The sequence below is a fragment of the Conger conger genome, chromosome 7 (genome assembly GCF_963514075.1).
Source record: "Conger conger chromosome 7, fConCon1.1, whole genome shotgun sequence".
Classification (NCBI taxonomy): domain Eukaryota; kingdom Metazoa; phylum Chordata; class Actinopteri; order Anguilliformes; family Congridae; genus Conger; species Conger conger.
In genome coordinates, this window is record NC_083766.1 from 12,230,425 (window position 1) to 12,244,226 (window position 13,802).

Consider the following 13,802-nt stretch of genomic DNA (forward strand, 5'->3'; position numbering starts at 1 on the left):
AAAACACTTGTCCCTGTCATAGTAATTACAGCATAATATTTCATTGACACAATCACTCTGGGTTGGAAAACACAGATCTGCAATTTCATCATCTTGTGAATGTAACAGTCTGAGAAAATCATATCCAGCTAAAAAAAAGTCCCATACTTTTGCGAGTTTGTTGGGTCACAAACACATCCTTAAAAAATTCGAAAAACATGATCAATTTTATAACATGACTACACCATCAATGCAAAGTTTTACCCTGTTTGTTTTGACCAAAAAACATGGTAAAAAGGTTATGGGATCAACACAACCTCCCACAGCCATGTAGCCGCTTTGCTAGCTGTGAGTAATAAGGAGGTGATACGCCTCCCAACAGAAGGGAGGACCCTGGACCCTACCGCTCTGTAAGTTGAGGATGTGGTGCTTGTCAAGGGACCACCCTCCTAAGTTGGAAGCCACCATCTCGAGGCCTTGCAGCAGGGTGGACCTCTTCTCCCATAAGATGAAGTCGGGGCAGGACTCATACTCGTAGCCCACGGACACTGGAAGACATACAGCCACGCAAAATGTAGTGAGCATTTGACCGTGGGCTGTGCCATGTTACTGTTATCAATGTTTTATTTAATTTGTGTCTTATGGCCTGCTGCGAAACAGAGAACTGCTTCGCTTCCGTAACTTTGACAACATCATCAAGCCAACCATAAAGTTCTATTGAAACATTGTTCTTTGCTGCTTTCCATAGACAGTCTAATCATGGTCCTAAACCAATCAGAGCTGATCAGGTTTAGGCTCCAATCAGAAAACCTACAGGACATTACATCTCCAGGAACAGAGACATCCCTGGTGTACACAATGTTAAGACAGTGATAGCATGTGTGTATAACATATTTGATAATATAGCCATGAAAATAATAGGTGCTAAAAGTAGGTGCTAAAAACCTGCGGAAGAGCAGCATAGCACAGCATAGAAAAATAGTATTGGGAGTACCTCTCACGTAGGTAGAGCCACATACGGTGGATAAAAATGTGGTGCACAGCGTGAAACAGAAAGCCTGCAGAGAGCGGGAGCGAAGCAAACATCTTTTCAGCTACAGCGGAGCTCTGTCTGTGTGCTATCAGCACCGCTGTCCCGGGAGTCTTTTCATGCCTCACTGATATCATCATGGACTGTTCCAGAACAGCTCATCTACAGACACACTCTCACGCAAGCATGCGTGTATGGACAAACATAAGCACACCCACATGCACACGCACACACACATACATGTACACACACACGCACATACAAAGTGCACACATCCACAGGAAACAGCACACATACGCACATATACAGATACACTGCACCAAACCACACGCACGCACACATAAACACACACACACACACACACACTCACACACGCACACACACTCACACCCACACACACACATACACACACACACATGCACACACACACACACACACGCACACACACACTCACACACACACACATACACACACCCATACACACACACACACACACACACACGCACATACGCACACACGCACACACACTAGTTATACAGTACAGCTGCAGCCGGGAAGCTCCTGCAACTGTCAGCATGATAGATCGAGCCTTTACACTCAGCTTCAGGGAGTGGATATGGCTTTAGGGGTGAGCTTCTTTTACTGGAGTAGATCCAGAGATAAAGAAATTAGAATCTCTCTCTCTTCTAATCTGGGCCTCATGCACAATATATGGATCAACATGGGCGAGCACACATAAAATTCAGGGATCTACCCATTCCCCTTTGTCATTTCCACTCTGGGAACATTTGCGCATGCACAGTACAGTGCAGTTCATAATCCCTGCTCTCTTAAATAGTAGGTGACTACATATGATGCATTATCTTGCTAAAGGTCGCACAAGATTCCTTACTCAAAGCAATATCTGGTATCTGACAACGAGAGAAAAAAAAGCATGCGAAAGCCGACTCTACAAGATCTGTGACAGTGCTCTCCGACAGAACAAACAGCTACACGTTATTCATTTTAGTGGACCACATACCATAAGCATGTCAATCAAGGGGCTACACAAAGCCCTCAACGCTAATTAAAGTCTATTAAAATTACAAATGGATTCCTTCCCCGTATAATTAATAAAACAACAGTTGGGGTGATGCAGGATGAATAAAAACCTCAGGATTTAAAAGCTTGCCGGTACGCAACACGCAATCCTGCGGGGAAGTCATCCCTTCATCCCCGGAGAGAGAGGAGCGGCGGAAGTGTCCAAATGGATTATTCGGCTCCCGGGTTGTGGGGGAAATTCAAATTATAAATCCCATCAACCTGTCTGCAGCCTGGAATTCAAAATCTCGTATTAAGTATGTAAATGCAATTAACTCCAAATAGCTGAAGGAGAGTCGGAATAAAAAAATAAACAAAGCACAAATAAAGACAAACAAAACAATAAAATAAAATAAATAAAGCATTAGCTTTGTGGCCTGACGACCTACCGATGGCTTCGGTCAAGCCAAAGGAAAAAAAAAACAAAAAAAAACAAAATAGAGTATTAGCTTTGCGACCTGACAACCTCCCACTGGCTCTGGTCCAGCCACAGACAAACAAACAAAACAACAACAAAAACAAAATAAAGTATTAGCTTTGTGTCCTGACGACCTACCGATTGCTTCCGTCAAGCCGAATACTTTCTGGTCGTAGATGTCGGTCTTGTTCCAGGCCAGGATGTACACCAGATTTGGGGCGGCAGGGAACCACTTCTGGAAGAGGCGCCCCTCCACGGTGGAGGACACGTGCACTTTAGCCAGGCCAGCGGGGATGACGGAGTGGGTCAGGATGATGCGCAGGAGGGACTTGTAGCCCGGGGCACGGGTGCTGAGGTAGCTGAGCTTCAGGAAGCTGCCGGGGATGGCGATCTCCTCCTGAACGGCCTGAAACCCACCGATCGGCCGAGAGCGGCCACGTCAGTTTCCCGCAGAGTAGCTGTTGTACGCATACCGTGTCCTCTGAGTGACCCCAAACCAGATTCACATTTCTTTATTCACCAACTGTTTAGTGAGTTTAGCAAGGAGCAAACTTGGCTCGCCAAACTGTGTTTGTTAAGGAAGAAAGAAAAGCTTTTGTTTTTAAATCAAAGCTATGGACACATGGACAGCTGATAATGACTACTAAGATATTTCTGTAAGAAAGGAGTCATTAGCATATGTGGGAGTGCTCTTTCTTGCATATTATATTGTTGCATATAATGCATTTTAATGCCCTTAAATGACTATGTGTTCAAATTAATATACTGTACGGTATGTGCAACAAAAGAATACAGAACTTAAAAATTATATTGCTTGCTTTCTCAAAACTGTTTAAATTGAACCCCGTTTTTCTAAGCTCTTTCAATTTTTGAAGCTCTTGAAATCAAATCCGGACCTTTGTCTCTAACCCATTCCGGAAAACAGAATGGGTAGAGAAAACAAACAGACAAACATTAATCCCCGGCCTATTTTTAGTCTCCCAAAAGATTCCCAGAATCACTGGACGCCAGACAGAACCCTCGCTGATGTATAGTTTTTCCGCACTGTGAATGCAAGCTGCCATATATCATGTTGCCACGCTGAACCTTTAATCATCATCAGAAAAAATCAACAGCGCTTCATCTTTATGGGGCTGAGCACAATGCGGACTCACAGTAGCTTTGTGCAAACCTGGCCCCTGGCCGTATATTTTATAGGCCGTAAAAAATAAAACACTGCCACCTATTTATTAGAGTGGCAGAGAACAGGACATTTGCATTCAGCGGAATCCTCGGAGCTCTGAGCGGAATGAGTAATGGAGGGCTCGGGACTCCCAGTCCGTCTGGAGTGGCAGCGGTCCCACACGTGATATCGGGCCCCACAATCGCACCGCAGATTAGACGGTTTGCATGTCATCGCCTGCTTTCCGAATGCTTACAGTACCTTGTCGAAGGTTTAATCTAGTAGTTATTCCCGCATACTGTTCCATGTCTAAACTCGGGCATTGCCTTGGTTTGAAAATTGCACAGCATAAGAGAAAGACAAAAGGTGCCTGCTTTTTTATAAGGCCTTTCCTCTTGAAAGCAGGCGGCAATATTCCTCACACAACACAGTTATCTCTCGCTCGATGATTACTCCTACGTAAAGTAAATAATGTTTATTTACAGTACATGCGCGTACATTCTTGGAAATGCTGTCTGAGGATGTTTTGGACTAAATATTTTACATGGCTAGCTTCGGTTTCTTGTCAGCCACATGAATATGAAACATGGAACACATAATTAGGCCTGTGTATAGAGGTCTGTGATTGACAGTACCTGTAGCTCCGGGATAGCGGGGCCTCGTTCCTCACAGGTTCCCGCAAACCTAGTGAGAGGGGAGGGCAGGACGATGGGGTAGGGGATAGCCAGGTTCTTGATGTCGCAGGCAGGGGGGGGAGTCTCCAGCCTGTCCATGGTGACCCTGTCCAGCACCACAAACTGGTTCCAGGGCAACCAGACGGCACGTCTCTGAGTGAGGAAGGGGGCTCGCTGAAAGACCAGGGTAACGGAGACACCCCCGGGTGCTAACAGGTCAAAACTGCAGGAGAGCACAGCGCAAGGGGACAAACCCAAGACAAATCATGAACACATGAAAGTGAAATACAGTGCAGTCCATAAGTAATTGGACAATGACACATTTTTATTGTTGTTTTGTTGTAAAACAATCACTGTGTTAATGTGTAGACTGTCTGTAGACTGTAGATTTTTACATCCATATTGGGTGAACTGTAAACAATATAGACATTGTCCCCCTAATTTTAGCAGACCAAAGGTATTTGCACAATTTTCTGCACAAATGTTTCCCCTAAAATTGGGAGGACTATGGGCTGGAGTTCCTATATATATATATATATATATATATATAAAAGTGTCACTGTCCAAATACTTATGGACTGCACTGTATATTTCAACAGATATTTGGCACTCATGGCATATCCGTTGAACTATTTTGTTCTTGAACTAAGCTACAGAAGGTGCCTACTAAAAAGCAAGTGAGCGGTCATCTTCAAAAACTTCTATTAGGAATCTCGAAAATATTATTTCAGGGTCATTTTCACAGGCAGAGGGTGTCCTTTAAAGCATTTTTTTTTAAAAGTGAAAACAGTATGTGCTCCTCTGGGTGGAAGTAATTCTGCAAGCTTTTGAAGGAGGCTGCACGGTTGGGAGTTGAAGACTCGCCTGCCATCCTGGCGGCTGACGGTGAAGCCATGCTCCGGGGAATACAGGAAGCTGATGTTGACGCCCACCAGCGAGGTCCTGTCCAGCGCTACCACCTGACCCCGGATCACAGCCGCTCGGCTGGAAGACAGAAGAGGATCGTGGGGAAGGAGAGAGTGAGGGGCCTGTGGGTGTTTGCTGAGGATAAGCCAGAGGTAGTCTCCATTTGGGATTAGCGCAGAGGCAATCTATGTCCTAAAATTACATTTAAAGGGCTGTGGGAAAAAAAGAATTCACAACATTTCACAAACAACTGATTTATTCCTTGAATTTTTTACTTTTATTGTTGACTTTTCTGAAAGACAGATCAGAAACTCACGGCCACCTTTCCTTGAAAATTTGAAAAGCCAGCAACAGGGTTTTTTAACGAGAGCAGTCCACCCTTCTTTTGTATTTTTCTCCACTTCATTTGGACGGAGGAAAGCAAAACTGATTACAGAGAAAAGGAATCATGAGGTTAAACTCCAGAAAAGAGTCAAAGCAGGGTATTTAACTGACAACTGATGCCACCCCTGGCCCCAGTGTCTAAATACAGCAGACCAAGAACCTGATAATTGTGCGCGGATTATAAATCATGGTACATAATTCAGACTGGGACACAGGATTCCACTGCACACTTAGGGGCAGGCCAGCAAATGTCAGTAATAAAACATGTTTTTCATCTTTTTATATAACTTATATAACTCCTACAAGACTAGTTTACAGGCCCTGCATCTGATTAGTACCTGGCCACTGCATAGAATGGTTTGTTACTCTAAAGTTCAATGGTATAATGTACCTTCATCAAAGCCAATTTGAACTTAATTCTGATGATGGCTGCATATGAGGAAATTATATTACCGTGTCTGGCAAGTCTATGGTCTTTCAGAGCCCACATTTTCTCACTCATGCTGTAGATAAATTATATTTACTTTGATAAATGGATGGCTAGACTTGTAGACACGTGTCTACATTTGAATCATGCTTTAATACAATTTTTCCCCTTATGAGGGAAAATACTGTTACACTAGGTAGATCTGCACACCAGCTTGTTAATGCCAATATTTAATCAGCCAATCATGTGGCAGCAACTAAATGCATAAAAGCATGCAGACATAGTCAGAGGTTCAGCAATTTTTCAGATCCAATGTCAGAATGGGAAAGAAATTTGATGTAAGTGATTTTGACCGTGGAACGATTGTTGGGACCAGACAGGGTGGTTTGAGTATCTCTGAAACCGCTTATCTTTGGTATTTTCACACACACCAGTTTCTATAGTTTGCAGAGAATGGTGTGGAAAAACAAAAAACATCCAGTGAGCAGCAGTTCTACGGGCATAAACGCGTTGTTAATGAGAGATGTCAGAGGAGAAGGGTCAGACTGCTCAAAGCTGACAGGAAGGTAACGCAAATAACCACACAATGGTATGCAGAAGAGCTCTGAACACACAATGCGTCAAACCTCTTAAGTGGACAGGCTGCAGCAAGTAAAAAAAAAAGGAATACATACCTAACAAAGTGCTCACTGAGTGTATTTACTGCATATTTATGCTGTATGTGGATTTTTTGAAAATAAAATTATAATTATATTTTGCAGAAATACATACATTTCAGCATATTCTCTAAGGCAGGGGTGCCCAATTATGTGCCATGGAAGGCTGAGAGTATGAGTTTTCATTCCAACCAATCACTACACCTGCTGATTTCACAAATTAGTTCTCAACGTGGTTGACGTTGTGTTATTTAGTGAAATCAGCCGGTGCCATCAGAATGAAAACCTGCATACTCTCGGCGCTCCATGGAACGTGATTAAGCACCTCTCTTGGAGGGCGATAGATAACCGACAGTCGGACGGATATCTCTGACAAAGCAGCCACGCACCTGCTGTCGAACGGGATGTCCCCGGGGAAGACGTGGGTGCTGGCCCGGCCCACCAGGAAGCGGACGCGGTCGAAGAAGAGGCGCGGGGGCAGCGAAAGGAAGGGCGCCTGGGTCTGCTGGACCAGGTCCACAGGGTCGGGAGAGCCCTGGCACAGGGGCCCGCTGCTGCAGCTGGTCTGCTGGCAGCAGTCCGGGTCCACACAGTCCGTCAGCCCGTCTGAAACACACAGAACACTCTATACGTCTGCCGCTACAGAGGCACGGCTATGGCATCCAGTAACGTGCGTCTAGGTTACTGCCCCGGTAAACGCTTCAGAGAGCCAGCTCCAGCTATATCTCCAGTTCTCAAAGTCGGCGGTTCATTACGTACTATTATCAATGTTTTATTGAAATTCTGGCAGAAGAAAATATGTACAAATAGATTTTTCTCTTATTTATGAGATTTGTTAGAAGGCAATTTTTGATAAAAGAAATCAGCACAAGTCTGAACCTGCTAGGGAGCAACATCTGCCTTATCCTCGTCTTCCATTCTATTTGTAGAGACTACGGATGGTGGAGACTACATTCCGTAATCTTAATGGTAACGAAAATAGTTAATTTGACTGGATATGAATGAATCAATTTTGTGAATATAATCCAGCCCATTTGCCACCTGCGCCACGCACCCTGATCTGTGTGCCCCTGGCTTGACTGTGAAAATGGCAACATTCAATCGCCACGCCTAGTACGCCAAGCACCTCCCCAACTTACTGTGCCAAAGCGCTGTGCGAAGTTGTTTCCAGAAAATACGGCCCTACCAGTATTTACTGTAGTTACCTGTAGTAGCGATCCCCACAGCACAAAGAGCAGGAGACCGATGGGGACCCACAGTTAGCTGCTCTTTCTTCCAACTCCACTCTTAATTATTAACTCAGAGACATCCATTGGACAGGAGCTAAATCATCTGTTGTTAGTAGGTGTCAATCACGTGCAGAGAGCTAGCAGAGAGGCTAAAACCCTCTGGATCGCGGATTCCCTGGACCGTCGGTTGAAGCCAGTGATATAAAGTATTAACAAAGGATTGTGTTTGATCTTTCATCCCCGTGGTGTACGAGTCAGGAGCGAGTCTAGAGTATGAGGCTAACAGAAAGGTAGATATCAGCGCATTTCCACTATTTTTTTTCCCGATAGTCAAGTGGGTTATTTCATGCTTTCCAATGTCAACGTGCCCTGAAATATAAATTTCTTCATGGTCTTCTCAGTCTTCCGGGGGGGGAATATGATTGTGGGACAGAATGTCATTTCTTTGGCCAATAAATTCTCGCCTATACAGCAGCTATGGTATTTCCACAGGCTATTATGCTACTTTAGATGGCAGCTTCCAGTGATAACCTTCTGCTCCCAATACAACATCCAATTATTTTTTTCTCCGTCCATAACAACGTGCTCCTCAATCAATGGAGGAGCCAACTCCGCAGCCCTAATGCTAACTCTACCCATTCTGGACTTAGCACATCTGTTAACATCAAAACAATATGAATGAAGACAGAAACAGCTGCAGGACAGCTGCTATACAATCCCGACCATTGGAAGCAACGGGCTAAAGTGCCTTTGTATTGTACTGAAGCTCGATCTATATAGTTTTTATCTACTCAATTTATATTAACTTTCATTAAAATAATAAATAAATTCAAACTACAAGCACTAAGGTAATGGAACCAACAGAGATACAGTATACTTCACAGCTTCTGAAACATTCATACTGTATTCTTATATTTATGAGGACCACTTACAGTAGTGGTGTCCACTCTACACTCAAGTCCCGGGCCACACATAGGCTGCTGCAGTGCAGTCATAAAAAGGCCTCTGCTGTACGTACAGACAGGCAAAAGGGGCTTAAGCGCACTCTCCCACACAGTGTTTATTTCCTTCTGCCTTGTCCAGCGTTGGAAGCTTTGGGTTTCATAAAATTCCCATAACTGCAGACGGCCGCATTTATACTGTAAGGTGCGATTGCACCAGTTCACCTTGTCATTAGGTCCATCTTCAGAGCTCACCAGCTTGTGAAAATACTAACGCCTGCCAGGACTGTATTATCACAGCTAATTTAAAGGTTTATGTAACACAGTCTGTTTAATTATCAATTACAGTCGCTGTATTACACGACCACAGTATTTGAAACATCAGCTTACAAGCTGGAAGAAAAGAAAAGAGAGTCCCTTCCTGAGAAAATGACAACATCACAGCCATGCATCACACAGTAGAAGCTGAACCGCATGTCACTGTTCATGTAAAGGGCATGTAAAGGGTAATAACCTATGAAAAAGAGCACTGCGGTGATTGTGTGATGTAGCTCTCGTACTATCCTTTCTGAAATGTTAATGAGAAGAAAATGTGTGTGTGAGTTTGTGTGTGAGTGTGTGTGTGTGTGTGTGTAAGAGAGAGAGAGAGTGTGTGTGTGTACATTTTGCACGAAATACATCATTTGTAAGCGTACCGTATAGCAAGCTTTGTGTTGGAAATTAGCATGGCTAGCACCGGAGCTGTAAAATGAAGGTGCATCAAAATGAAATGCCAAAACACCCATCTTTATAACGATGAGCAGCTCGTCCCTACAGCTGGTGGGAAACTTCATTATCTTATCTGTTAATCACTTTTTGTGTGAGGTCATTAATTGCCATTTAGTTTCCCTAACTGCAGCTCTAATGAGATCTCATTTGGAATATAAATGACACTTATAATTAAATGTTGATCAGATGAAGATAGGAAGACGGTGCGGATTTAGATGTAGATTTTGCTGGTGAGTAATTGCCAATAGCTGATTATTGCCCCTTCATTACATAGCACGCATGTGGCTAGTTTTAAACCCGCTACTTCTCCATACACTTGAAGAAGGGAAATGAGTACACCTTGTCCAGCAGTCTCATTAAGTTCAGAACAACCAGAACCTTCCGTACTGTATGTCTTTGCAATAAGCTGCAGACAGTGCATGAAGCCAATTATTCCATAGATGGATAACAGCACAAGACGTTCCAATAAGCAGCATGTATTATGAATTAACACCTGCAAAACATTAAAAAGATACTGAACTACAAACGTGAATAGTGTGAATAGGAGAATAGTCACATTTCCATAATAACTTTCCCTGATCGAGACGGTGGGGAATACGGATCTCTGTTCTCAACTTTGAATGATGGGTTTAATCACCCAATTTTGCTAAGTATTTTTAAATTCATTTAGTGACCACAGAATATGTGTCTTCTGCAGGAGCATGGTAAGAAAATGTGCAAATTTGTCTCTCGAAGTAAAAGATAAGGCGCCGTAGCCTCTTACTGTCCCACTCTGTTTCGTATCAGCTCCGGCGGACAGAGCTGCCAGTGTACTGGGCCAGAGAAGCACGGTATGCGGGCCTGAGCCTCACCCTGTAGCACTCCAGGCCTAAAACCTGCTCAGGAGCCAACCTGGAGGTTGATAAATTGTCTATTTTAATCTGCCCTGCCACTGATGCATACAGAAAGGGCACTTCAGACAACATGGCGAGCCAAAGCCTGAAAGGGGTACATTTACAAAGGACTGATTAATGTATCAAAGGATAAATGAGATGGAGTTTGACAATGTCCTGGCACTGAACTGCACCCACCAGCAGAAAAAAAAAACAGAAAAACAAAATGGTCTCCTTCCAGCAGTTATTGCTCATTGGCTTGTTGTTAATTTAAACTGTATTCTGCTGCTTGCATGCTCAGTGCATTTTTATTTAGAGTTGAATGTTTGTGATACGTACGCTAGAAATGTGCTCTAAATCTCGCACATTAACATTTTCACCTTTAGATACATAATAAATATAGTATATGAGGAACCAGTCATAATACTGCACAGCATCCTTTTAACAGGAGATAAACAATTCTTGTATTTTTATCTATCTATTTTGGCCACACAGTCAGGTGAAATTAAAGATTGATTTGCTGATTTGTGTGATTTTCAAATCAGCTGGCATTATTTTACATGCAAGTCCAAAATGTTTTTCCCTGTCAAAAATGTTGCTGTTATACTTTCAGACAAACCAGTGACCTTATTATAGCGTGCTTTATCTTATGAAGTCAAAAACATACTGTACACTGATACGGGTGTCACAACGAGTAAATGGAAAATTGATCATTGTTCTTCACGGAGATGAGGCATGTAGCTCGTCTGTTCTTGTTTGCTTGCTCTTGCCGTTTGTCATGCTTTATCTCAGCTGAGCAGAAAAGCATTAAAGTCTTTAACCTACACCATTCATTTTGAAACTGAGAAACACATTCATATAAATATAAACATTTTCCACAGCATTGTTTTTTATGTTTGGTGTGGGTTTCTGCTGAAATTTGGAACATTTCCTTCTTGCTATTGAGAAGTTCCCTGTAGACAGAAGTTGGGCAAATGGTTTGTCTGTCCTTGACATTCAGCAGCTAGAGAGGTCAAGAGACACCTTGGGCTTTTCTCAGAAAAAATATTGTTTGCCTCGCAGTTACCAATTAACATGTATAGATGTCGCAGAGCATTGAAAATGACCCTTGGAGGAAGATCTCAGGTGACCTTACCATGCACCCAGTTCATCAGCGTTTCCTTACAAACCCAATGAAGACACGATACGATGCTGACAGAAACATGTTTCTTTGCTTGAAGAGACAAGCCAAGGTTACAACACGTGAACGACCTTCGCCGAGCTGATTTATAAATTGTTGCGGCGCTCTATCCGGACGGAGGAGGGAAAGTGACGACTTTACCTCCGTCGTTGTCGGTGTTGTCCTCGCACTCCGTCTCCATGACGACGTTACAGCCCATGCCGCTCCAGCCTGCCTGGCACACGCAACGCCAGCCATTCTGCTCCAGAGTACACCTCCCGTTACCGTTGCAGAGTCCCGGACAACCGTCTGTCACCGAGGGGGAAGGCGTACATACCCAAATACTATATAATGCGGCTCTTCAACAATGCAGCACAATCAACACACATACAACAACACACTGTCTTTATGATCCTGGCCATTAATCCACAACTCTAGCTATAACAAATCTAGTCTATGGTACCTGACTGATAAGGCTTATCGGAGCTTTCCCTGCAGGACTGTAATATATGGTTAGCTCTGTTGAGCCTCGGTAACATGAACTAAACTTCAGATAGAAGCTAGGTGTGCTTGTTCAAGATGATGGATCAGGGGGACCTTTCTGGGGGAGTAAAAACTTTCAGGACTCGAGGAGTTAAAGGCCCACACTTTTTCTTGTTTTTGAACTTTTCATAAAAACCCTGGAGCTTTTGGTTAGTGTTCCATACTGATCCAAGTAAAACAACTGTGGTAAAAGTATGCATATGTTAGGGTCTAACTGCTATTTTTTCTGCTACTTACAACATGATTTTCCATGTGAAATGGTGTTGTTGCATATGTTTTTGAATAATTATTGGATGGCATTGCTAAATATTAATACGGAGAGCTGACTGGGGCAGGGGGAGGGGGAATTGGGTTCTGGGGGCCGGGTTACAGACTTTTCAAAAAACCTACATCACTGCTCTTTGCTAATGTTTTGTGGGTGTTTTAGATACTAGAACCAGGAAGAGAACGCTGATGTATGTGGGCCTTTAATGACAAAATGACTCCAGGACTTAATGAGACTGCTGTATATAAAACATTAAAATGAAAAAAAACAACAACAATAAAATAGAAAAACTAAAAGAGAATGAGAACCACCTAGGTGAATGGATACAGCTCTTCTGCATAGTTGTTTGAAGTAGCATTGCCGGCATAGATTATGTCTTACCTTTAACAACAAGATCCAAGTAGTGTGCTGGCGAGAGAAAATAGAGAGAAAATGGAGGGAAATAGAGAGCTGTATTAAATTACTAAGCCATAAAGATACCGGCCGACAGACTTTATAAAATAATTGCAGCTTATTATTGCGCCAGAGGCTAGGATTTATGATTTGTTTCAAATGTCCATAGAGACAGAGAGTCTGTCTTTAATCCCCAGTTTAAATGAAAAGTGGAACACAGTGATTTCATAGCACGCTTTTCAGCACATCCATATGATTCAAACCGTTATTACTCATTTTCATTTGCTCATAGCTTCCAGGTACTTCACTGTTTTTCGCAGACCCCAGATCACTCTGCAGCATGAACAGGAGTACGGCATTAGCTAATTAGACGGAGGCTTGGCAGCCAGATACCCAGGCATGGAGAGGCGAGAGTGACGGTGTGGAGCACTGGCTCGCGGGCGTGTTGTCATAGTCCCTCCCAGACTGCCAGACTGCCAGAGCATCGGCGGTCTTGCGTTTGAAAGAGTGAATGTTTTCAACCCTGACATTCCAACGTTTCAAAAGACTGGTGAAGGAATGCCTTTTAAAAGGGAGTTAAAATTAGAACAAGCAGGAAAATATCAATGTGCCCTTTGAGCCTGTATGTATTGTATATATGTTTTGTGGATTATCCTTTTAATTTTGGTGATGCATACAGTCAGGCCTGCCTGTGCTAACCAAGGATTAGTACAATGAGGAAATAAGTCATCATGACTTTATTGGGTTTTGTTTACTCAATAATTTTACCATGTATATGGTTGTTGCCTAAGGGCTACTGACAGTATGTATATTTAAAAATGTCAAATAAAATCAATCAATCAATCAATCAATCAATCAATCAATGTCAGTGATGATGAAAGGCAGGCCTCGGTGATGTCAGAGATGATAAAACGGA

At 43.1% G+C, this 13,802-nt stretch overlaps 1 protein-coding gene across 2 annotated transcripts in view; it reads right to left on the reverse strand.

The window, feature by feature from the left end:
- The window catches only part of tenm1 (teneurin transmembrane protein 1), a 198,295-nt gene that overhangs the window by 48,273 nt on the left and 136,220 nt on the right, over positions 1-13,802 (reverse strand). The window contains exons 12-18 of one of the 2 annotated variants that reach the window (XM_061247744.1): positions 12,875-12,901; positions 11,848-11,994; positions 7,106-7,322; positions 5,208-5,327; positions 4,305-4,566; positions 2,646-2,913; positions 384-527 (exon numbers count right to left, since the gene is read on the reverse strand). In XM_061247744.1, the coding sequence (XP_061103728.1) occupies positions 384-527; positions 2,646-2,913; positions 4,305-4,566; positions 5,208-5,327; positions 7,106-7,322; positions 11,848-11,994; positions 12,875-12,901 (1,185 nt within the window). The remainder of the gene's footprint in view (positions 1-383; positions 528-2,645; positions 2,914-4,304; positions 4,567-5,207; positions 5,328-7,105; positions 7,323-11,847; positions 11,995-12,874; positions 12,902-13,802) is intronic. The other variant, XM_061247745.1, reaches the window with a different exon arrangement.